The sequence below is a fragment of the Aricia agestis genome, chromosome 3 (genome assembly GCF_905147365.1).
Source record: "Aricia agestis chromosome 3, ilAriAges1.1, whole genome shotgun sequence".
Lineage (NCBI taxonomy): Eukaryota > Metazoa > Arthropoda > Insecta > Lepidoptera > Lycaenidae > Aricia > Aricia agestis.
Window position 1 is genome coordinate 847,426 of NC_056408.1, and position 24,066 is coordinate 871,491.

General features: G+C 37.8%; 3 protein-coding genes across 3 annotated transcripts; 2 read left to right on the plus strand and 1 right to left on the minus strand.

Moving 5' to 3' along the window:
- Positions 1 to 984: 984 nt before the first annotated feature.
- Positions 985 to 15,074, minus strand: LOC121725301 (saccharopine dehydrogenase-like oxidoreductase). Its single transcript, XM_042112190.1, has 9 exons — positions 14,960 to 15,074; positions 13,727 to 13,886; positions 11,879 to 12,066; positions 6,073 to 6,202; positions 5,650 to 5,752; positions 5,018 to 5,104; positions 3,251 to 3,617; positions 2,713 to 2,807; positions 985 to 2,069 (listed from the first exon to the last, which is right to left on the minus strand). The coding sequence occupies exons 2-9, from the start codon at positions 13,884 to 13,886 to the stop codon at positions 1,979 to 1,981; spliced, it is 1,221 nt and encodes a 406-aa protein (XP_041968124.1). The 5' UTR covers positions 14,960 to 15,074; the 3' UTR covers positions 985 to 1,978.
- A 2,908-nt stretch (positions 15,075 to 17,982) lies between these two features.
- Positions 17,983 to 20,684, plus strand: LOC121740358. Its single transcript, XM_042133031.1, has 6 exons — positions 17,983 to 18,409; positions 18,619 to 18,711; positions 18,823 to 18,906; positions 18,989 to 19,120; positions 19,668 to 20,134; positions 20,334 to 20,684. Exons 1-6 carry the CDS (start codon positions 18,142 to 18,144, stop codon positions 20,682 to 20,684), a joined length of 1,395 nt encoding a protein of 464 aa, XP_041988965.1. The 5' UTR covers positions 17,983 to 18,141.
- A 5-nt stretch (positions 20,685 to 20,689) lies between these two features.
- Positions 20,690 to 23,083, plus strand: LOC121740359 (the record flags this gene model as incomplete). Its single annotated transcript, XM_042133032.1, has 4 exons — positions 20,690 to 20,771; positions 20,872 to 21,104; positions 21,635 to 21,701; positions 21,944 to 23,083. Coding segments are annotated over 4 exons (942 nt in total), but the record flags the coding sequence as incomplete, so codon positions are not given.
- Positions 23,084 to 24,066: the final 983 nt, after the last annotated feature.

Below are 24,066 nucleotides of genomic sequence, written 5' to 3' on the forward strand. Positions count from 1 at the left end.
ATTAACACTTTATATGGACTTATGGCTTTACTTAGCGTTATATGTATATCCAAATTGCTGTTTACGTGTACGTTTTAATTATTCTGTTTATAACGTACATTTATCTAAGAGCCAGTCCACACACTGCTTCGTAATAACGCTGTGATGACGCAACGCCCGTGTGGCCGGCTATGCGTTAAACGGCAGCGGTGCGTCGACGCAACGCTGACGCAACGCGTCGTGTGGACTGGCTCTTATTTAACAAAAATAGCTAAAGAAACGCAATCTACGTGAATATCATACCTTAAAAATATAAAATAACTAGATGACGCCCTCAATCGGCCAAATTTGGTTTCTCGCTCGGGAACCATACATTTTCCAGAATAAAACTATCCTATAAGTTATAACCTTTCCCGGGACTCAAAGTATCTTCATACCAAACATCAAAATCGGTTCATCGGTTGAAAAGCGTGAAGAGGTAACAGACATACGATCATACTGTCGCATTTATAATATTGGTAAGGATACCGAGATGACCCCAATCACCAAAGTCTCTTGATTACATTTTTTGCCTCGATAATAATCGATATGCCGTGTTATATTCATACCTACAATCATACAGACTGAATCTTTGCCAAAAATGGAAAAGAGCACATAGTATGAGTATGCATCTACAAGGTGTAACAAAACTAAGTAATTATTGCTTTAGGGTGTATACTGTAATCTATGGGTCCCCACTCTCCACTCCCCTGTGTATAAAGCTCGCTGTGTTAGCAGCGCTGAAAGAGTAACTTTTTCACTTTTGTATGGGAAAAGACATGACGCTCGAGCGATTGCCCATATAAATCACAAAAAATGCTCTTTCAGCGCTGCTACTTTCACAGTGTGTACATACACATACACACCCGAAAGTATTATCACTTAGTTTTGTATACTTGTTGTAAAGAAAAAATAATTATTTAGTAGTTTAGCCCCAAACACAGCCTCGAAATAAAACAAAACGAATAAAAAATGAGACATTTATTTTCGAGTTACAAGAAATGTTAGTTGATAGTTGATACTTAGGTAGTGATCGAAGGTTGACACATACAAAACTATAACAGTTTTAATTATAGTTCTATTTATTTATACAAATAAATTATAATACTTACAGTTTAATATTGCTCATAACTTCTTAAAGGCACTCCGCATGGCACTTAATTTTTGTATTATCAACATACCGTCGCACTCAGGGAGATTTAAAGATTACTTAACTTTAAAGTAATCAAGACTATTAAATAAACTGTATACATTTGATGACAAACTTCATTAAATCAAAGTTAAGTAATCATAAAAATATGTCACTGATTGTGGCTTGGACTATGGAATAATCCAATTTTCAATTCATATAGCACCTAAGGGTCTACACAGACGAACTGCGATCCAACCAAAATTGCAGTTCAAGTGCAGTTTGAATGCAGTTGACCATTGGACCCTCATTGGACCAAACCATCAACTGCATTCAAACTGCACTTGAACTGCAATTTGCGGTTGGATTGCAGTTCGTCTGTGTAGACCCTAAGTTCCTGCAAGTGATGCGGCAGTGTATAATTAATTGTTAATCATAGTTTATAAGTTACGATGGGGCTGGCAGGCCATATATTATGGCAAAAGCCCTTTATTAAAGTATACTAATTAATACATGCACGATCAAGTTTTTTTTTTTATAAATCTTATTTTTTTATACCCAAGCCATTAATAAAACATAGGTACCTACCCCTAGACTTTGTTAACGCGCATTTTGTTGGAAAGTTGACAGCGTGCTGCTGGTCTGTTTTTGGCATGTTTTACGAAAGGTAATCTTTAAAACAGCTCGAGATCGAATGGTGTGTTTAGGATAGCAATCTCAAATCTCAATTCTCTCAATTCTTGTGCTAATACAAATTACAATATCAAGTAGGTACCTATTATTATCTGCAACAAAATATAGCACCCACGTCCACACACTTCATATACAAGTCTACGGTAGTATTTCAAACTTAACGCCATTGTCGTTGAGTTTTCGCACCAGCTGGGTATTACCAAACGCCGCGCCAGGCGTCAGAACGCCGCTGAAATGGACAAAATTGTATTTAGTAAAAGTAGAACCACAGTCCAAAACTAACGAGTAGACCGACTTAGAAGAGATCTCGAAAACGTTTGACGTTTTATGTCATATCGGCCGGCGCGCGTTATGCAACGCTGTTGAAAGATCTGTCAATTCAGTACAAAAGAAATGCATCTGCGCGTCGCGTTGCGGTCTGAATTAACTCTTAAGTGAATCTTATAATGGGCATTTCTTATTTTTTCGGAGTAATGTCTAAGATGCCAATAATTAGGGGGCTAGTGGCTACCAACGACTGGCCTACTATTTATCAGTAGCAGTCACAGGCATAGATCAAGATAGATACCGCTGCATGTGTATGTACTTCGCGTGTCATATCGCGTTCCCAAACGACGAGAAAAACTCGTCTTTCGAAAGTCTGTACTCTGTTCTTTAGTCTGCGCTCCACCGTTATCGGAATCGGACGTCAATCGAATTGAAAAAGTGCCTAATTGTGCCGTATAAAGCTGGAGAAATAAGCTAGATAATGGACACGTTTCTTATCATCGGTACGTCACAGTAGGTAAGAAAAAAGTGGCACGCTCGTTTCCATACAAATGGAGGGACATGCGGTATCTATCTTGATCTATGTCTGTGGTAGTAGTACTCACGGCTCGGGCAGCTTCTCGGGTTCATTGAGTATAGTAAGCGCGGACAGCAGCAGCATCACCGCTGTCAGACCGTAGCCCGGGTTCACGCCACTCACCTGAAACAACAAAAGCCCCAACTTTATTAGACCTAAGATCTACTATTTACTAACGTAACCCTGTGCGTTCTACCGAGTACATACTTCTCGAAATATTAAATGAAACAGCATAGTTTAGCTTATTGGTCTCGTAGTCTGGTCTAATTATTTATATTTTTCGCCTGGCCATGATCGACTTTACTAACACTCGCGATCCCACCCCGCCACCCCGTATAAACTGATCGACTGTATTGATTCACTATTAGATGCGGATCCATTTCTGAGGGCACAGGTGGAATATCGGACGCGAGTGATAATAAGTCGCATTATTACAATAAGCGGCATTCAATATTTCAATATTTTGCTACCAGCTTTAAAACTACGCGATATGCGTGGTTTGCCATTGAATTTTAATTTAATAATTTGAAATTTTAAAAAGTTTAATTTTATAATGTAAATATTACCTTCGCTGTGATCGTCTTAGACGGGGGCTGGTCACTGGGCTCGGCGGGCCATCCTCTACCCTTCAAGGTCAGCTCAAACTCCGTGCTCTCCCCGACCGCTTCGTTCGGACTCTCCTTGCTGACGAACCCAAAAGTGAATAACGCCGGATAGTTTAATAGTAGCTTCCTTGTAAACCCCGTCCTGGTCATTAGGAAGAGGAATATCGCAGCTAGTATGGTGGCTAACGCGGCGGGTAGGGAGCCAACGCGGTAGTAAGTGCGCACGTACGCGGGCCGCGAGCGGGCGCGTTGCGTGCGGTACGCCACTGACGCGTCCGCGCCCGGGAACGGTAAACACCATACCCCGTCTGCGTCGCGGTGGAGTACTCTGAAATAAGTAGTTTATGGTCAACCGTTTTAGTGGGAAATATCTAGGCACTATGCTTCGACACAGCCCAGGATCGGAAGATATTCGACCCGCTGACCGCCGAACTTCGATATGAAGAGGGCACTAGATGATGACGATGTGGACACTAATGGACCGATTCACCGCATACTTATACCAGAGACTGACATGAAATAGTCACGATGCATTTTGCCTAAGTGATTATGATAGCTGGAAGCCAAAAGGATTGGAAATTATATTAATCCCCGAGAAATTTTAAATTCTTAAGAGTTGTCACTTACAACTCTTAGGCCCACTTGCGCCAGACTGAGTTAACACGCTTAACTCTGAGTTAAATTATACTTCGAATTTAAATTCACATCATGTCTTGCACCACCAAGAGTTAGGAGTTAACCTCGTGTTAATTTTTAAATTTTTTAACCCACCGATGTCGGAGGGTTAAATCAACTAACTCTGGGTTAGTAATATCAAAACTGAGATTTTTCGGTTATGATTTATGTAGTTTGTTGTGTTCAGTAATAGGTACCGGTTTTATTTTGTGTTTAACCATGATGATAAATGATCAGTGGTTGTTATCTGATGATGATGAAGGAATTATCGAATACTAATGTATTCGATAATTCCTTCATCATCATGTAACTAATGTTCGGACTAATGTTCGGACTCGTATTACAGAAGGATTGTAGAACGGACCGATCTGTTTAGGGTCCCGTATTTACTCAAAGAGACCAAAGATTTCCATCGAAGATTTCGCCTAGAAAGAGAAACTATTCTCTGTTTGTTTGTAAAGTTCAATAATAATATCATTGGATTAGTGCGTCTTTAGTGAACTTCTTTATAAATAGACAGACTAGATAAACCATAAACTTATACGACAGTATACAAATAAGTCTATGAGATAAACATTGGACACAAGTGTTTCTTCCCAATTTTTATCATTTTCCGCCTAATTTATTTGCACAAAATATCACAACACGCACGCATAATGCGACATAGAACCACGTGTCATTTCAAATCTGACATAAGGAGATAGCCTTATTTAAAGTACTGTGGAGCGAGAGAGAGCAGTACACTTAAATTATTCAGCATTCGCTCTATCATATTATTTGGCTGAGTGTAAAAAGCATGAATGAACATGACATAAGCCCGGGTTAGTTGACTCTGGGATAAATTCTTCTGGTGCAATATGTAGTATGAGTTAAATATTAAAAACGTTAACACTGAGTTATTAAGCCCCGGGTTATTTATTTAAGTCAAAGTTTTGGCGCAAGAGGGCCTTAAGGATTTAAAATTTCTCTTCTTCCATGGGTGGTGTTAAGCCCTTACGAACAAGAAAACTGTTTACTTTTTTCTGGTCAATTTCATAATGGCCGACCCTTTACCTGGTCTTGACTTTCGGTTTAAGCGCCGGTAGCGGAGTCGGATACAGCTGCTTCCGGAGGGATTTCAGCTCGTCGTAGTGCGTCAAGCTGAAATTAATATAACACTTTATTACTCGACTGCACCAGAAGGAGAGCGCTTCTTTAGGAATAGTAAACGGGCTAAATTACTTTCTTTGACAAATACCTTTTTTTAATATGGAGAAATTATCCCGTCCCACAAACAATGATTACTATTATTTATTCAACAGATGCACTTATCAATATAATATAAAGTAGCCAGTAGACGATTCTCAGACCTACTGAATATGCATATAAAATTTGGTAAAAATCAGTAAAGCCGTTTGTATTACGCATCCCTGGTAAATTGGGGATATCGGCCGGCCGGGTATGTGGGACTCCTGCGTAGTCTACCTACTAAAACCCCATGGTGCTCCACTCATTTAAGGCAGAGTTGCGGGTACGATAGAACCTTCGACATATAGGTACCTACCACAAAATTTTTACGTTAAAAAAAAGGCTAATCCAAGATTTTTGCTAAAGAAATCTTTGGTTTTCGCTGTCTTGAATTGGTTAAAGGAAATAAGCTATAGAATCTGGTCAGTAGTCAGTAGTCAGAAGTCAGTATGTTTTACCCGTAAATGAGCGACTCCCAGGTGCCGAAGTTGATGGCGCTGGTGTTCTTGATCGTAGCCGTCGACTTTACGGCCAGATAGGACTCCACGGAGTTCAGCGTGCCTAGAATATAATGGAGGTTTGGTTGGTACAGCGACTAACGATTCAAGGGTAATATCGCTGGCAAAATGTACTGCTGGTTTCTGTTTCTTATGGTTGTAATGCCTCATAATTAGTCACAAGTCATAGGCTTCATTAATGAAAATACATTCGCAAAATAAACATACGTACACTAGCACGCTCGCAGAACACATTTACGCGAACGCAACAAACATCACCAGCACGCTCGTCCGTATACGCACGCACATAAATTATTTACACAAAGTCACATACAAGCACGCACACTTACACTCACTCGTACGTATACGCACATTCAAACATACCTGTAAAGTTATTCTGCATGTGGACGACTCCGAGGTCCAGGGGTATGCTGTCGAAGCCGCACGCGCTGACCGCGTACACGCCGCTCGCACGCGCCTCCGCGCCGTGCCGCAGCTGCATCAGCTCCATGAACTACAAACACAAAACTACTTTAACCTACTGTGCTAATGACGGTTTTACGTATACGTGGGAGAGCCATGCAAGAATGGGCCGGCTTGACCGGAGAAATACCACGTTCTCACAAAAAACCGTGTGAAACAGCGCTTGCGCTGTGTCCAAACCCCTACCCTATTCCTTTCCCTACCCTCCCCGATTCCCTTCCCTTTCCATCCCTACCCTCCCCTTTTACCCTATTCCCTCTTAAAAGGCCGGCAACGTACGTAGTTGCTTACCATCAGGTACCATTGCTTACCAACAGCCTGCGACTTCGCGTGGACTTCAGTTTATAGCGCGCGATGTCAACAAAATTGGTGTCAAAAGCTTTTATAAAAAAAACCCTGGTACCCCTTAAATCAAAACAACTGTGCAGTGTGCACATAATATTTCATTTTTTTAAATTAAACTTTATATTTTATGCCAAATTTTAAAGCTTATTTAGCCCCCCAATTACACAACTTTACCCATAAACTATTTATCATTGATAGGTTTAAGGTTACGTCACTGTTATAATAATATAAAGTACTGACTTATTAAATAACGTAAAATAGAAATAACAATCGAAAAAAATCGATAAAAAAAACTAAGTGTATGATGATACCACCTCTTATAGAAAGATGTTGGGCAAGCGTTAGCGCGATGTAAGAGACGCACGGCGCCATCTATTATGAATTTTTGGAACTAACTCAATTTGAACAAATTTTCGTATTTTCACCCCCTTACAACCCTTTTTTCCAGTAAAAAAGTAGCCTATGTCCTTTCTCAGGCTTTAGACTATCTGTATACAAAATTTCATTACAATCGGTTCGGTAGTTTTGGCGTGAAAGCGAGACAGACAGACAGAGATACTTTCGCATTTATAATATTAGTATAGATTAAGTAAAACAAACACGTTCATTTGTTCAGTAACCATTGCTTTATTTGTTTTATAATAAACTAGCTGTTGCCCGCGACTTCGTCCGCGAAGACTTCAGTTTATAGCGCGCGGTGTCAACAAAATTGGTGTCAAATGTACCCCATAAATCAAAATACCCAAAAACAGCTGTACAGTGCGCACATAATACCTATTTCATTTTTTTAAATTAAACCTAAAACTTATTTAGTCCCCCATTACACAACTTTAGCTTTACCCATATAAACTATTTAGCATTGGTAGATTTAAGGTTTCGTCACTCATCACTGCGTAGATAAAGTACTGAGTTATTCATTATCGACGTGTATAACTGTATACTGTATATGATACAGTGTATAACAATCAAAAGAATCGGAAAATATACTTCAACATGGTACCACCTCTTATAGAAAGATGCATGAGCAAGCGATAGCGCGATGTAGTAGACGAACGGCGCCATATATTATGAATTTTTGGAACTAACTTTATTTGAACAAATTTACGCATTTTCACCCACTTATAACCCATTTTCCGGTTAAAAAGTAGCCTATGTCCTTTCTCAGGCTTTAGACTATCCGTGTACAAAATTTTATTACAATCGGTTCAGTAGTTTTGACGTGAAAGCGAGACAGACAGACAGACAGAGATACTTTCGCATTTATAATATTAGTATAGACTAGATGATGGCTGCAACTTCGTTGCGCCAAAACTCGTTTATCGCGCGGGAACCGTACATTTTTTCGGAACAAAAAGTATCCTATGTCCTTTCCCGGGACTCTAAGTATCTCCATGCCAAATTTCAGCAAAATCGGTTCAGCGATTTGGGCGTGAAGAGGTAACAGATAGACAGACAGACAGACACACTTTCGCATTTATAATATTAGTATGGAAGTATGGATTAGGTAGTAAAAACAGAAATGTTTTAATTTATGTGGCTTTTTGTATTAACTGTAAATCATTGCTTATGTCCCGTCCCTACTGTCGGATTTTTCCGACTCGGGCGTTGGACATCAATACACTTTTCTAAGAATATTTTCGGTACTTTATTTAACTTTAGACATTATTTTTAGGTCTTCTAATTAAGAAACTAAAATGTAATCAATTGTAAATGATTACTTCGTTAACTATTTACCAAGTATAAACATTATTTTTATATAATACAGTGCTATGAAACAAAAAAGGCAGATTAACCGAGTAGTGTTACTGGTCGTAAATATCCGACCTTGGCGAAATGGGCACGAAAATATTTGTCGGATTATTCCGACCTTGGCGGCTAAAGGGTTAAATAAAATTCTTTGCTTTATTGTTGTAAGCTTATTAAACTTTATTTTACTATAAGTAACTTAAACTTATTATAATTACTATTTGGGTCCATTTCTCTTGCCTTTCTCTTGACATAATATGTCCTGTCCATCGCCATTTTAGTGTTCTACTAGCTGTTTGACCGAGCTTTGCTCGGTATCCGATGAAAATGACATTTTTTTTTAAATAATTCCTAGCTAGATCTATTTATCGCCCCCGAAACCCCCTATATACTAAATTTCATGAAAATCGTTGGAGGAGATATATATATAATTGGAATCTCGGAATCGGCTCCAACGATTTTCATGAAATTTAGTATATAGGGTGTTTCGGGGGTAAGTATATATATACAAGAATTGCTCGTTTAAAGGTATTAGCTATACAGAATGTGCCTGTTTGAATTGTATTCTGTTATTTATATTGTGTGTTAATTTTACTTTGTCTCTTCTATTGACTCCAATGATACTCCTTTCTATACTATTTTGGCAGACCCTTAGTTTTTTATTTAAAAAAAACCCTAGCAAAAACCCATATCTAGATAAGTAATGAAGAATGTAGCAGTTTTACAAGGCATGGTGACGTACAATGTTGCTACATCGTGACGTGCATTTTCACGTTACGTTAACGTAAATTTTCACGTCACGATAACGTACCGTGCGGTTCGTGCCACGTTGCCGCACCGTTCCACGTTGACGACGGACGTCGCGTTGTAACGTGAACATGTGGACAGGCCCTAAGCGGGTCAATACTGAATACCGAATGCTTCAATTTCTAACTGGCAACGTTAAACAAAATATGCATTTAAGTTTCTTCAGAGAGGTCATGTGACCTATCATAGGTCTTTCTCAAGAATGTTGATTGTACTCGTATGTTTCTACAATAGTGTACAAATAGGTCTATTATGACGTAAGTAGGTAGCTACAGTTTAACACGTTCGCGTGTTTTAACGTGATGTGTCGAATTGCGTTCCACTGTTTGCTCCAATTAATTGTGTAAACATGCTAGGGAAAGCGCAACTGAATTCATAAACATTGATACATCATACACCATTTAAAATACTAATTATACTGCAGCAGCGGAGAACAGTGCCGGATTCATATTATTTTTCATAAGTGTAGGCCACTTTATTTTCGCCACCCCATGGCCCATGTAAAAAATCTGCCGCTCCCTAGGCCTATGCGGCCTATCTATATTATGTATATCCAGAGCTGGTGAAGAATATTATTTGTATGAAATTAACCACACTACGCGGAGGCTGCACTAGCCACTAGGACACGGCATTCTAGTACTGTATAACGTAAAGTGTCGCTTCGACCGTAGTAATAAGTAGGTACAGCTAGTGCGGCTGACCTTATATGTGATACAAAATGCAACTCATCCTTTAAAAAACAGTATAATATTAAAATTTAAAATATATTATGCGTAGTAAACACGTGTACGGAGTGACGTCATCTTAGTCAATGGATCCCACGACAGTTTTTGCGATAGCCACTTTGCTAGGCTAGTAGTAGGGTTGCCGCCCGTACTTTATTATAAAGTATTGTACGTTATATCAGGCAATTGTACTTTGTACTTTACGAAAATAATAAAGTACGCAAAAATACTTTATTTCAAACTAGCTGTTGCCCGCGACTTCGTCCGCGTGGACTTAAGTTTATAGCGCGCGATGTCAACAAAATTGGCTTTTATAAAAAAAAACCTGGTATCCCTTAAATCTAAACAAACAGCTGTGCATTGTGCACATAATATTTCAATTTTTTTAAATAAAACTTTATATTTTATGCCAAATTTTTAAGCTTATTTAGCCCCCCAATCACACAACTTTATCCATAAATTATTTATCATTGATAGGTTTAAGGTGACGTCACTGCATAAATAAAGTACTGAGTTATTAAATAACGTAAAAAAGAAATAACAATCGAAAAAAATCGAAAGTCGAATGCATGATAATACCACCTCTTATAGAAAGACTTTTGGCCAAGCGTTAGCGCGATGTAGGAGACGCACGGCGCCATCTATTATAATTTTAATAGAACTAACTTAATTTGAACAAATTTACGCATTTTCACCCCCTTACAACGCTTTTTTCCAGTAAAAAAGTAGCCTATGTCCTTTCTCAGGCTTTAGACTATCTGTATACAAAATTTCATTACAATCGGTTCGGTAGTTTTGGCGTGAAAGCGAGACAGACAGACAGAGATACTTTCGCATTTATAATATTAGTATAGACTAGATGACCCGGTGAACCTCGTATCACCTATATCTCGAGTTTTAAAGAAACTAACAAAGTGCAGAATTCATTTTTATTTATACTTACAGAAGATAATTTTATAAATTGTACTTTATTTTTATACTGTGTACTGTTTATTTCTTACCAATGTAGCCAATGTACTTTATTTGCAAAAAATAAAGGTGGCAACCCTAGCTAGAAGGTCAACACGATCTAGTATGTTTTTGTAAACGTTAGCATATTAAAAGGCAATTTGCATAGTTATCTTAAAATATAGTAGACTACGCTTATGGCGCGGTAACGGTGCATTTTTGGGAATAAAAACTGCTCCAGTTACTTTCGCGGGGCTCGTAAACTCTACAGGCCTCATTTTATCCAAATTGGTTCAGCGTTTTCGGCGTAAAATGTTTCTAACATATTATGCTACCATATTAGCATCAATTTAATGATAAGACGTATTTGGGACACGATTCACGAAACAATGCGTAACAGTACCTAGGTATGCAAAGTAATCGCAATATCATAACACAATATAACGTAATGATCATTAACTCTAACAGGATATTATGTGCTAGCAGGATCAACAAGTTCAAGGCCTAAATAGATGACATTAAACAGCAAACACTTATAATTGGATTTCATTGAAATATCACCTCCACACACTTGAGCAGGGAGCCTGACCAACATACCAAAGTGTGCTTCAACAATTTCCTGATTGTTTGAAAGTGAACAAACAAAACACACAGGTGCAGTGGAAGTTTGAGGGAGAAATTCAGACAGCTCAATATATCAGTAGACAGTAAGAATATTTTAGGGCACCTGCCTAGAGGTAATAATATATTATGTAGAACTAAGACAAAACTTTTATAGTCAGTCTACACCCAGTAGCAATGGTATTGCTACTGGGTGTGGGTTAAACTATCATGTTGTACGGTTCTCTCCGAACTCCTCACAGTCAAGACTTCAAGAGTTAATACCAAGCCTGTCCAATGTCCATTGTCTAGTGTCCATACAGGGAATCGTTCTAAAATAATTCAAGATTTCCATTCGACTCGGATTCGGAATCTTCACCGTGCGGTCATTGGTCAATGCCTGACGCGGCGAGCGTTTATTGGATGTCGCGGGATGAAGTTTCCGAATCCGAATCGAATTGCGCATCTTAAATCCGGTCCATTCTACGTTCCACACCTGATAATTCAGCTGGGGATTAGGGCTACGGTCCACCAACCTGCGGCTCGCCGCTGACATCGACGTAGTGCGTGCGGCTTTGTATCGCGGCCTGCAGAACCGGCTCACCATAGAAACGGTACGGGCCGCAGCAGTTCACCACTATGCGGGCGCGTTCGCACATCGCGCGGAGGGAGTCTGCGTCGCTCACATCCGCGACTATACACTCGATGGAGGTTATGTCTTCACCTGGAATAAGAATTCAAGGCTAAGGTGAAAGTACTATCGGGGATGTTGATGAATAGGCAGATGACAGACCATGTAGTTTAGTGGGAGCCGGGGGTCAGATCATGTATTGATTTGACTGACACCATTAGATGACAAGATTCGAAATCTGTTAGCTCCATTCGCGCTTGCCTGTAAGTCTACTTAGTTTCTAGGTGCTAGGGCTCCTGGCTTGTTATGTAGTGGTAAGGAAGAGAAGGAAAAGTCGATACAGCAATCCTGACAATGCATAGCAATGTTTGGTTTTGGAGTATTTTTCATACAACGTCACCTTTTCACAAAACCTTGCCCGATCACCTGCAGACCTAGCATGACCACAGAAGGAACACAAAAGGAAGGCGGATTTTGTCGAACTTTGATAATCTGCTATTTAGTCTTCCTTAGAAAGAGATTGCTACAGCTTCCATACATACCTACAGGCATGGCCTCGCGTGATATGGTACTGCTGAGTCCCTCGATAGTCGGCTTGAGGAAACTTCTACGCATAATATGTGAGTCATACGCGGAGGAACACAGACAAAAATCTTATTAAATATATAAAATTCTCGTGTCACAATGTTAGTTACCGTACTCCTCCTAGACGGTTTTACTGATTTTTACCATTGTTCTGAACGTATTCCTCCGGTGTATTTGAGTTGCCTTAGAGCGGGTACAAAAGTTTACGAAAATCCAGCAACAGCATTCTGAAAGTCATTGCGGATAGATTTCACTGTTCTATCAAAGGACATTGGACAAGGATAGTCAAACGAGTAAGATAGTAGTCAATATGTTAGTACTTAATAGGGTTGTTGAGGAAGTGATTATGAGGAAGAGGAGGAGGAAGAGGAATTTTCACGCGCAAATTTAGAAGATGCGGATGAGGAAGAGGATATTTTTTGAGGAAGAGGATGCGGATGAGGAAGCGGAAGAGGAAGCGGATGAGGAAGAGGATGATAGGAAATTATAAATACTAGCGGACCCAACCCAAAAGTCTTTGTTCTGTCTGTACATAACTAGGTACATACATTACACAAAAATTAATTCAAAGGGCATTTTCCAGTGGGCCAAACTATGAATCTAAATCATTCTCAAAACACACGCAATAAAGAATCATCAAAATCGGTCCAGCAATTAAGGAGGAGTTCAGTAACTAGTCTAAGAAAATTACTTTCAAAATCGACGATCAGACCGAATAATTCGTGTAGTTTTGAAAGTTGGTACAGTTGTTCCTAAAGGTGTCCAGATGATTATACTAAAAGTCCCCGAGGGTGGGACAAGAGCCTGCGGTGGGGGAGGGGGGAAATTCTTTAATTCCTTAATTTTCCCAGGCTAAACATACACAACGCACAAAAAAAAAAAGATGAGTGAATGATACAATTATCTGGCTCTGGCGTGTGCGTTGCCATGATTGGATATGCGATGCGCATGCGCAGTGAAATTCCTCATAAATTCCTCTTAAATTTTGAGGAAGTGATAGCGGAAGAGGATTTTTTATTTTTATTTATGAGGATGCGGTAACGGTTGAGGAACCCAAAATATTGCGGAACTTCCTCATTATGAGGAAGAGGAAGAGGAATCCTCAGCAACCCTACTATGGACACATTGTCTGAAATAAATGTTTTTCATTTATTCATTCATTACTGACCGATCTTATTGGTGGCGTCTCGCAGGGCACTCCTCAGCTTGTCAGCGTCCCGGCCGGCGACAGCCCAGGCCAGGCCCCGCAGCAGCCGCGGCGCTGCCCGCACCACGTGACGACCCGTGTAGCCCGACGCGCCGAATATCACCACGTCCAGACGACCCATCTGGAGGTGATGTAGACTAGAATTACTATGCTGCGAGAAAGCCGTAGGTATTTGGATTGTGGTAAGACAATCATACAGTGCCGAATTATATTTTTTATGAATGGACATGGGCGTACCCAGTTTCTTGGGTACACCCATGTCCACTCATAAAATTTGGGGGTTGCGTATTATTCTCCCAGAATCCCAGAACGCGCCCGACGGTACAATATAGTTACATGATAGCTGTTTCCATTGACTTATATATTACTATTTTTATCAACCCATCTATTGAAAATCTATTGTGTCTGTTATATTAGATACGTAGCCAAAAATAGTCCGCAGTCGTTGCTGTTACTTTCTTGCATGTGTTTTAAATATTATATTTTGCGCGTAATAAAAGAGTTGCAACTAGCAATCAACGTTGCGACTGTATACTCTTATCATATTATTAGTCTTATCGGTTTTTACAGTTTGTGGTCACGGCCGATGGTTATGATAAATGATAACTAAACAGTTTTACCACAAATCACAATAGATAGATCATCATCACCTATATAGTAACTCTGCCTACCTACTCTACTTTACTGTCGATGTCTATTTGCTGCCGCCTGCCAGCTGCTGTTGCTATACATTTTAAAGTCTAAATTTTAGAGCAGCAGCAGTTCAATTTTAGACTAAATAAAGACTACATAGAAGGAGACTGAGACCTGAGTATTTCGAGCAATACTTTATTTAGGTAATAGGTACCTACCTACATTACAATAATAAGTTACGTGAATTGAATCATTTTAATTTTTAATGGGGGTATATCAATGATATTCTATGTTACTAAATTAGTTAACATTAAAATCTAGTTTTTTCTTTCATGCCACAGTGGCCACACATACCTAGTATCGTAACAACAAATAACAATACATTTTCCGGATAGTTAGAATTTTGTTCCAAGTTCCTAGAATGAAGCGTGTGGGAAAGTTGAATGTTGTCTAAAATAATATTGTGTTAATGTGTTCTGTAATTCTAGTAAATATAATAGTAAGCGTGTTTGTCATAAAATGTACAGCATTTATTTAAAAAAAAACAATTTTATGACTTACTTCAACGAAAATATATAAATTTCTTATTTATTTCCTAAACGAAACACTTCACAAAATCACCGCCAGGCCGCAGGCGCCAAACACTTCACCGGTTACTAGTAATCTGTGTCACCGGCATCCGGAAAATTGACAACCGAATGGAAAATGACATGAAAATGACAGATTGCACGCCACACACCATAAAGTTTTTTTTTCTTCTTATTTATATTAGGTCTAAAGACTAGTCAAAGTCTAAGTATAAAGTCAATACAGTCAAGAAGTCAAGTCGGTCGATTCAGTAAAGGTGTAGACGCTTTACTGAAACTTTCGATGGAGTTTTGGAGGGAACATAAAAGAGCACGTTTCTGGTTATTACATCACTTTCCCACACTTGTGCACGATAACGAATGTCTAAGGCCCCATCCCGACTCGCGCGCGAACCGTGCGCGACGCCGCGGAATTTCCGCGAAACGTGAGTGTGGATCCGGTTCGCATATTTTTCGCACTTCGCGGCTGGTTCCCCGACCGCATCCCCACTCGCGCGCGATCCGTGCGCGACGCCGCGACGCCGCGAAATTCCTGCGAAGCATGAGTGAGAGATCCGATTCTCATATGTTTCGCACTTCGCAGCCCATTGCCCGATTATTGTCGGTTTTCTGTCCCGCGACAAAGAGATTGTTTTTTAATCTTTATTTTAATAAGGGCTTTTGCCATACAAGACATGCCACTTGCCAGCATTGTTTAGAGAACAGAATATAATTAATCCTACTTTATACTTTATTACTTTATACTTTATATACTTTATTTACTATTAGAGTAAGGAGTCTCCCTTTCATTTTCTTTTTTTATCACATTTTGCTGACGCGGACGAAGTCGCGGGCACCAGCTAGTAATATTATAAAGGCGAAAGTTTGTTTGGATGTATGGATGTATGGATGTTTGTTACTCTTTCACGCAAAAACTACTGAATGTATCCTAATGAAACTTTACAATAATATAGCTTATACATCAGAATAACACGTAGGCTACAATTTTAACTGACTTTCAAAATGGGGGAGGTGTTATGTTCGTTTTTTATATTCAACGATTACTCCGCCGTTTGTGAACCGATTATCAATTTTTTTCTTTTGGCGTACAGAGTGTCATCCCAATTTGGTACTATACTCACAAAAGTGGTGATCTGATGCTGGGAGCCATGACTAATCGAGGGAACTCCTTAAAATTTATATGGAAACATGTGGTGACCTCGGTTTCGTGGGAAGTAGTCTAAGCATATGCAATCAACAAGTAAGATTTTGCACTAATGTATACCATGATTAGATTAGGAAGGTGCTGAGAGAACTCTTTGCGTTGCTTTAAGAACGGAAAGCATATGCTACTATGCAAATTACATTCATCATCACTACCATATTATACCTTATAAAGTTATATGCATCCCATGATCATAAGCCTATTATGAACCATTGGTACTTTACATAGTCATTTAGATCAAGATTCGATTTTGTCAAGCGATTTAAAAAATATTTATTTGTTTGATTGAACACGTTAATCATAGGAAATATTTTAGTGTTAGATAGCTCATTTATCAAAGAAGGCTATAGGCTATTTTATCACGCAAACTAATAGGACCGAAGAAACAGAGGAAATGTGGTTAAAACGAAAAATTATTAGCAAGGGTTTATCTCACGAACTACTAAAGCAATTTTGTATGTTATTTGGCACAGATATAGAGTAGACTGCGTGAAGAGAGAAGCTATTTTGTTGCGAAAAAATGTACGATTTCCGTAAAATTTCTAATAATTTACGCGAGCGAAGCCGCGTGGGACATCTAGTTTATAATATAAAGTAAGATAAATTTATCTCAAGGGCGCAAACTATAGTGCGTCAAGAAAGTGAAGAAATTAAAAAGTGGCAACATTGCGAACATGTCGCGAACTTTGCGAGTGTGGATCAGTAAATTTGGCAGAATGCGCGATCCGCGCCGCGATGCGCGCCGCGAGTGTGGATCGGCAGTATTGGTTAATATCCTACCAATATTACACATTAAAAACCCAGATAACACAATTTTAGGAAAATAATATAAAAACACAACATCACTCTTTCACATTCTTCGCAAAACTCCCCACCATAAAATTAATATACCTAGCGGAATAGAGCAACAATTTCGAGCTGTTAAACGTAACCGAAATTGGTTTCATCTGTGTGTAAAAATATGTGTACGTATACACTTACACAAGCATGATTGAACATGAATTCTATGAGATTAAATTGTCAACGTGCGGCACGTGCCGAATGGACGTCAAAAAAAGAGTGCTGCTGTCATGTATCACACGTCTCTTTTTACCACGCAGTGTTACTGATAGTGTCATCTCTCTTGCTCAGGCCTTTGTTGCTCTATTCCGCTAGGTATATTAACTTTATGGTTTAATCATGCTTGTGTAAGTGTATACGTACGCATATTTTTCACGCAGATGAAAACCAATTTCGGTTACGTTTGACAGCTCGAGATTGTTGCTTTATTCCGCTAGGTATATTAACTTTGCCACACACACAGTATTGACTTAAGTCTATGGTATTGACAGTATATGTACCTCGGAGAACCGGAACATAAAATGGCAGACCGGCCACAGTATTTTGATTTGGTAGAGACCATTATGCCGCGTCCACTTATAAAAGTCAATTGGTGCGGCCCGGGCATTATTGTAATGACCATAGAGTAAAAGTGATAACATTAAATTTTTTGACATTGGCATTTGAATACCTACGTAAATCTGTCGATTATGGAATTCACGGCCTGTAATCTTCATACAAAAAAAACATGATGTACAAAGCGACGCCATATTGAAAATTTCCAGGCGATAGTGACAGTTGCCCTTACCCCCGCTCACCCGCACCCCTGTAATGTGACGTCTCACGGTCACGTGTGACGTGTCTGGCTACTGCCAGCCGCCGCCATTACTGTTATCAAAATATATATTATACTAGTAATCTGTGCAAATATATACTAGTAATCTGTGAATCTGTGCTAGTAATCTGTGACTGTTATTGTGTCGATCGAGTGAACTCTTCCTCTCCACCTTAACTGTAATTTGCTGCTACTCCTCATACCGAGAGATACCTAGCATTCCTTATACGCGTTGTGTGTATTGTTGTTTGTTGTGTATTGTGTATATTTGGATATTTTTTGCGAACTGGACGCTATCATGTATTTTATGTGTTGTGTACGTAATTGTAGCAGCACGCGCAAGGACGCTATGTTACATAAATTTCCATGTAACGAAAATCGCTTATTAAAGTGGATTCAGTGCCTGAAAGATGATAATATAAACATATCTTCAATTCATAATTTGTTTGTATGTCAAAAACATTTTGAACGAAGATTCGTTCGTGAGAACTCGCGTCTGTTGTATGATGCATATCCGACGCTATTTACACCTGCTGAAATCACAACTGGAGTTCCTGAATGTAAAGGTAAATAATCCGTGACATATTAACTACGAATAATAAAAACTATTTATTACTCGTAGCATATTAATTATTGTGCTTATTATTACTTATCCTTTTTGATGTCACAACTAAATTACAGCCACTCTTTATCTAGCCTGTAGTTACTGACTCCTAAGAGGCTATAAGAATACTTATATTATTTCACTCAATATTGTATAGTATTTTTTTTCCAGAAAATGTGGATCCAAAAGTTGATCACAGTTACAGCAGGAAGAGGCACATCGACCACACATATGCCAAAGATTTACCTCCAACATCAAGTTCTGGTCAGTAGCAGAAGCATAATCTATTGTATTACTTTTTTCAATATCATAATAATATGCCTTGCATTTATAATTGCATAAAACTTAATTGAAATATTTTTTTTTTGTTTTCAGGTGCATGCAGGATTGTTCTTAAACCAAGATTGTTATCAAATACAATTACTAAGAACAAAGTCGAGCTAACCATCCCTGAAAGCAGTAAGTTCTCTTGTACTGAAATTATCACACTAAAAGTATATACTTCTTTTTACAAATTTAATCTTAATTATATCTATTTTAGGTGCCCCAGGATCATGTGAAAAAACTTGTAGTGTCATTCCACTTGATGCTTCTCATGTCATGGACAGTGAGAGTAAAGATCCTTCACGAAATATTCTGAGAGTTGAAGTCCGCTCTCAATCACCTACTACAGGTTAGTTGAAATCATGTTAAATTAATTGAATCAATGATTTCTAAAACAACATAACTAACATTTTTGCTGAAATCGAGTTTATAGCGATTTTGGATTTAGTCTATGGCCATTAATAAATTGTGCATTAAAACAACACAATTGCTTTGCGTTTTCTATGTAAATTGAATTACTGAAAATACCGCTTAGTGTTAGAACAACATAACTGACTGACATTTCTCTTCGGTGATTGTTAGAACAACACAAGTGCATACAATGGGGTTTGTCCATTTTTTTTTAATTTTGCTCATTACAAAAACATTTCGAGGAATAAGGTCAGTGATCGTTTTTCTGTTGTTTTAGAAATCATTGATTCAATTGTAATCAGCCACAAATGTAAAATTCCCTTAATCTTAAATGTAACATTTAAATAAATTATAATTGATCTATTAATTAACATTTTCTTCACATGAAGTATTTTAAGAAATACACTTTTGTTATGTTAAAATAAATGGTTTTTAGGGTTCTGTATTTTATAATTATTGTATTATTCATTGCTATAATTTTTCAGATGCTTGCAAAGCTAAAATTGAGAATACAATTATTACACAAACCCCTAAAAAGTCAGGAAGGAAAAGAATAATTCAGGCACTTAATAAGTTAACACCCACCTGTAAGCTTATCTACAAAGAATACACAAAAGCCAAAAATCAAGCTGACTATCATCGTCGGGCTAAAAGAGCTGTCAAATTTGCAAAGGAGCATTCTTTTGAAGAAATGGCAGAAAAAATGAACCCCTACGCTAAGAAAATTTTTGAAATGCAAATCAACCTGTGCACGAAAAAGAAAAAAGGTCGCAGATTCACATTAGAGGAAAAACTGATAACTTTGGCCATAATGAAACAAAGCCCAAAATGCTATCGTTTTTTGCACAAAATTTTCATTTTACCATCTTCATCAACTTTAAATAAGATGGTATCCAGATTAAAGATTGAGGCTGGTATCAACCCCCAATTTTTCACTCTAATGAAAAAAGAGGTAACCATAACTTATATAATAGGTAAAAAGAAAGTAGGTATATATTATTATAATATAAAGAAAGTACTTATCTATTATCTCATTACAGATAGATGGAATTTTAAACATATAATTTATATTTATTTTACAATATAGGTCCAAAGAAATGCACATGTAGATACATATAATAGACTTAACATTTTGAAAATCTTTATTTCAGGTTGACACCTGGGAGGACTCAAAAAAATATTGTTCGATCCTATTTGATGAAATGGCATTGGGAATGGGACTGTCATATAATTCGAAAGATGATAAAATACATGGATTTGTCGAACTGACTGGGAGAAAAAATAAATTTGCTGACCATGTTTTGGTTTTCATGGCACGTGGAGCAGTCCATAAGTGGCAGCAGCCTATTGCATATTATTTTTGTGAGGGGGCTACGTCTGGGCCAGAGTTAAAAAAGATTATAAAAGATATTGTATCGGCCATTGCTGATATTGATTTGAAACCAATAGTCCTTGGTTGTGACCAAGGCACAGCTTTCCAATCTGCTGTACGTAACTTGTAAGTTACGTACAGCAGATTGGAAAGCTGTGCCTTGGTCACAACCAAGAAGAGACGAGGCGAGAGCAATTGCTTAGGAATGAAGAGCCAGGTTAGAATTTCACAAAGCTAGTTATTACTACTGCTTCATTTTAAATATTATATTTAATATGTTTATATTCACAATATCATGTATTTTCAATATTTTACAGATCAGTCTGTCATCATTGGATGCTCCAAACTTAGTGTCATATATGACCCATCCCACCTCATTAAAGGGATAAGAAACAACTTTCTTACCAAAGATATAAAATGGAAAGGAAAGATTTCAAAGTGGCAAGACATAGTAGATGTTTACAAAACTGACTGCAGCCACACACAATCAAGAATATTGCATAAATTAAATGACGAGCATGTCATACCAGCAAAAGTAAAAAAAATGAAGGTAAGATTTTTTTTATTTAAATCCAAACCTATTTTTAAATCAGAATTTTTACTTCTCACCCCTATGAAAATGTGCTGCATAGGTATATAATGTTTGTGGCATCATCTTTGTTCGAAAGTATAAAGTTAATATACCTAGCGGAATAGAGAAACAAAGGCCTGAGCAAGCGAGATCACTATCAGTAATACTGCATGGTAAAAAGAGACTTGTGATACATAACAGCAGAACCAATTTGTTTCATCTATTTGACTTCCAGTTGGCACGTTGACTATTTAATCTGCTTGTGTAAGTGTATATGATATGTAAACAAATGTTTACACACAGATGTAAATCAATTTCGGTTTAGTTTGACAGCTCGAGATTGTTGCTCTATTCTGCTAGGTATATTAAGTTTATGTTCGAAAGGTGTCTTTATTTGACACCGATATTTCCTATGTTTTATGAAACTATTTAACCTTTTGAAATAGTTTGCATAATTTATTATTATTTTATATTTTATTTTATAATCCAATTAATAACTTGCTTTCCAGGTGAAGAATTGTGTGCGCGTGCTTAGCAAATCTGTAGCTGCTGCACTTTCCTACACTTCACAGTTCTGTAAGTTACCCAGATTTCGATCTAACACAGAATATTACCAGGCTAAACACAGTTTACTTTCTCATGTCCCGGAGTGAGCATGATATACTCAAAGTCCACTTTGCTAGCAATTTGCAGGATTAATAAGATTTACATGTCTTTTAATTAAAGGAAATATAATTAAATAAGCAAGTAGCTACCTATGTCTTATTTAAGCTCCAGAAGCAAGTTATATAAAATAACATACAATTCTGTTGTTACAGCTACTTATGTTGACGGAACACCAGTCAGTGGGACATTAAAAAATACTGCAGAGACGGTGTCATTTTTCGACGACTTATTCGACTCTGTGAATGGTGCAGCTGCCACAGCTAAAGCTGCGAAGGGTAAAACATTGCGGACCGCAGTGAAGGATTGTACCCAGCACCACAAGTTTTGGGTAGATGCAATAAAAAATCTTGAACAAATTAAATTCATGGAAAATGGTCGTGAAAAGTCTGTGCCCACCTTAAAAAATTTTGTGACAACACTAAAAAGCTACATGAGATTGTGGCAGGTATTCAAATCAAATGATTTAAAAATTATGCGCCCTAGGTATTTTAATACAGACCCTGTCGAAAATTATTTTGGTCAGGTTAGGGCGTATAATTATCGTAACACAGACCCTACCTGCCACAATTTTATAAATACTTATAAGGCGTTGACCATCACTCGTGTGATTAAATTTCATTCGGATGGGTTTAATTGTGAGGATGACCCCGCAGAACAATTAATAAATCTTCAATGTCTTTTCCAAAACGATGAAAACAAAGGCCAAAATTAAGAGACACAAAATAATGTTCTGCTGGGTTGTTCAGAACCAGAATCGCAAGGAATATTGGAGCAAGCGCGAAAGGAGAGATTAAGTACTCATTCTAAGGCTTATGTGACTGGATGGGTAATTCGAAAAACTTTAGAAAAGAACCCTTGTTCCTTATGCAAAAAATCTTTGACAAGCAATGAAAATGAAACGATACATAATTGGATTAGTCATAAGGAATTTAAGGCGTCGAATAATAGCCGCAAGCTGAGTTACCCATCTGGAGTAGCTGTTAGGTGCTTCGGGACAGTATTAAATAAAACAAATGAGTTTTTAGAAAAAAATGCTCACACAAAAGATATTTTAAAAACTATTATGAAAGAAATAGATACTATTGATTTGGTAAACTGTCCCGAGCACAAAGATTTCGTACACCAATACTTCTTGCAGATCGTCATCCGATTCACAATTTATAATTGGTGTAACACGATAAACAAAATTTTGAAAGGTGTGGATATTGTAAGGCTGGAAGGTAAAAATTTGCCATATTACCAGAAGCTGGCCTATGAAAAATATCTTAAAAGAATTAAAAATAAAACTATAAATAAATAAAACATTTCTTTTATTTAAAACCTTGGGTGTAATGCGTTTCAAATGAGAATAGGAACGAAAAAGTGGGAAATCATTTATTTTAATAGTGTGGCTACTAGTCTGTTTAATTAGTATTAATATAAAAAAATATATCAATTATAACCTCATTTCTACTAGTGCTTTTTAACCGACTTTCAAAAAGGAGGAGGTTCTATGTTTGGCTGTGGTTTTTTTTTTTTTGACAACCTAAATTAGGTACGTCCAGTAGGTAGTCGCACCACACCATCACACTAGCAAGGGCAAAAAAAAATTAATGTCAGTATCGCTCGGAAATCGTAACACTTGCACCAAATGAGAATGAAAGATGGCAGTCTGATACGTAGTATCCCTAAGTAGTCTGTGATGGAATTCGATTTTCGGGAGTGGCGGGAAAAGTAGAAAATTTTTCAGCACTGAAAATTTAATTTGATTTTTATTGTTAAAAGTTGCATAATTGTAGGATATTTGTCGTATTGTATATATTTTTTAATTGTATATAATTATTATTTCTTCGTATTGTTGGTAAGTTTTTTAATTATATAAAAGTCCCTTCACGGGACCAGGCGCGCCGCGATGTCTCAGCGGCCGTCCAAACGGAAGAAGAAGAGACCAATATCGTCTAGTCCGGTGGATGATCAGGCTGAGTCGAGTAGCTCTGAACAGTCTGAGCCCACAGAGGAATTTAGCAAATATGCTCCTTATAGAGTAAATGATTACAGCCGTCGCTATCCAGAGGACAGCGCAGCTGGATTTGAATTTGTAGTCTTCGTGGAAAGCACAGGTGAAACTCCTATAGGTACTCGCGATCTCATGGGTTTAAGTCGTATTTTCCAACAATCGATTAAGGGAATATCTTTCTTGAGAAAAATTAATAAATTCAAAGTTGGAGTCTATTTTAATCGGCCGAACTTAGCTAACGCATTTCTTGAAAATACTACTTTTTTACGAGACCAAAAT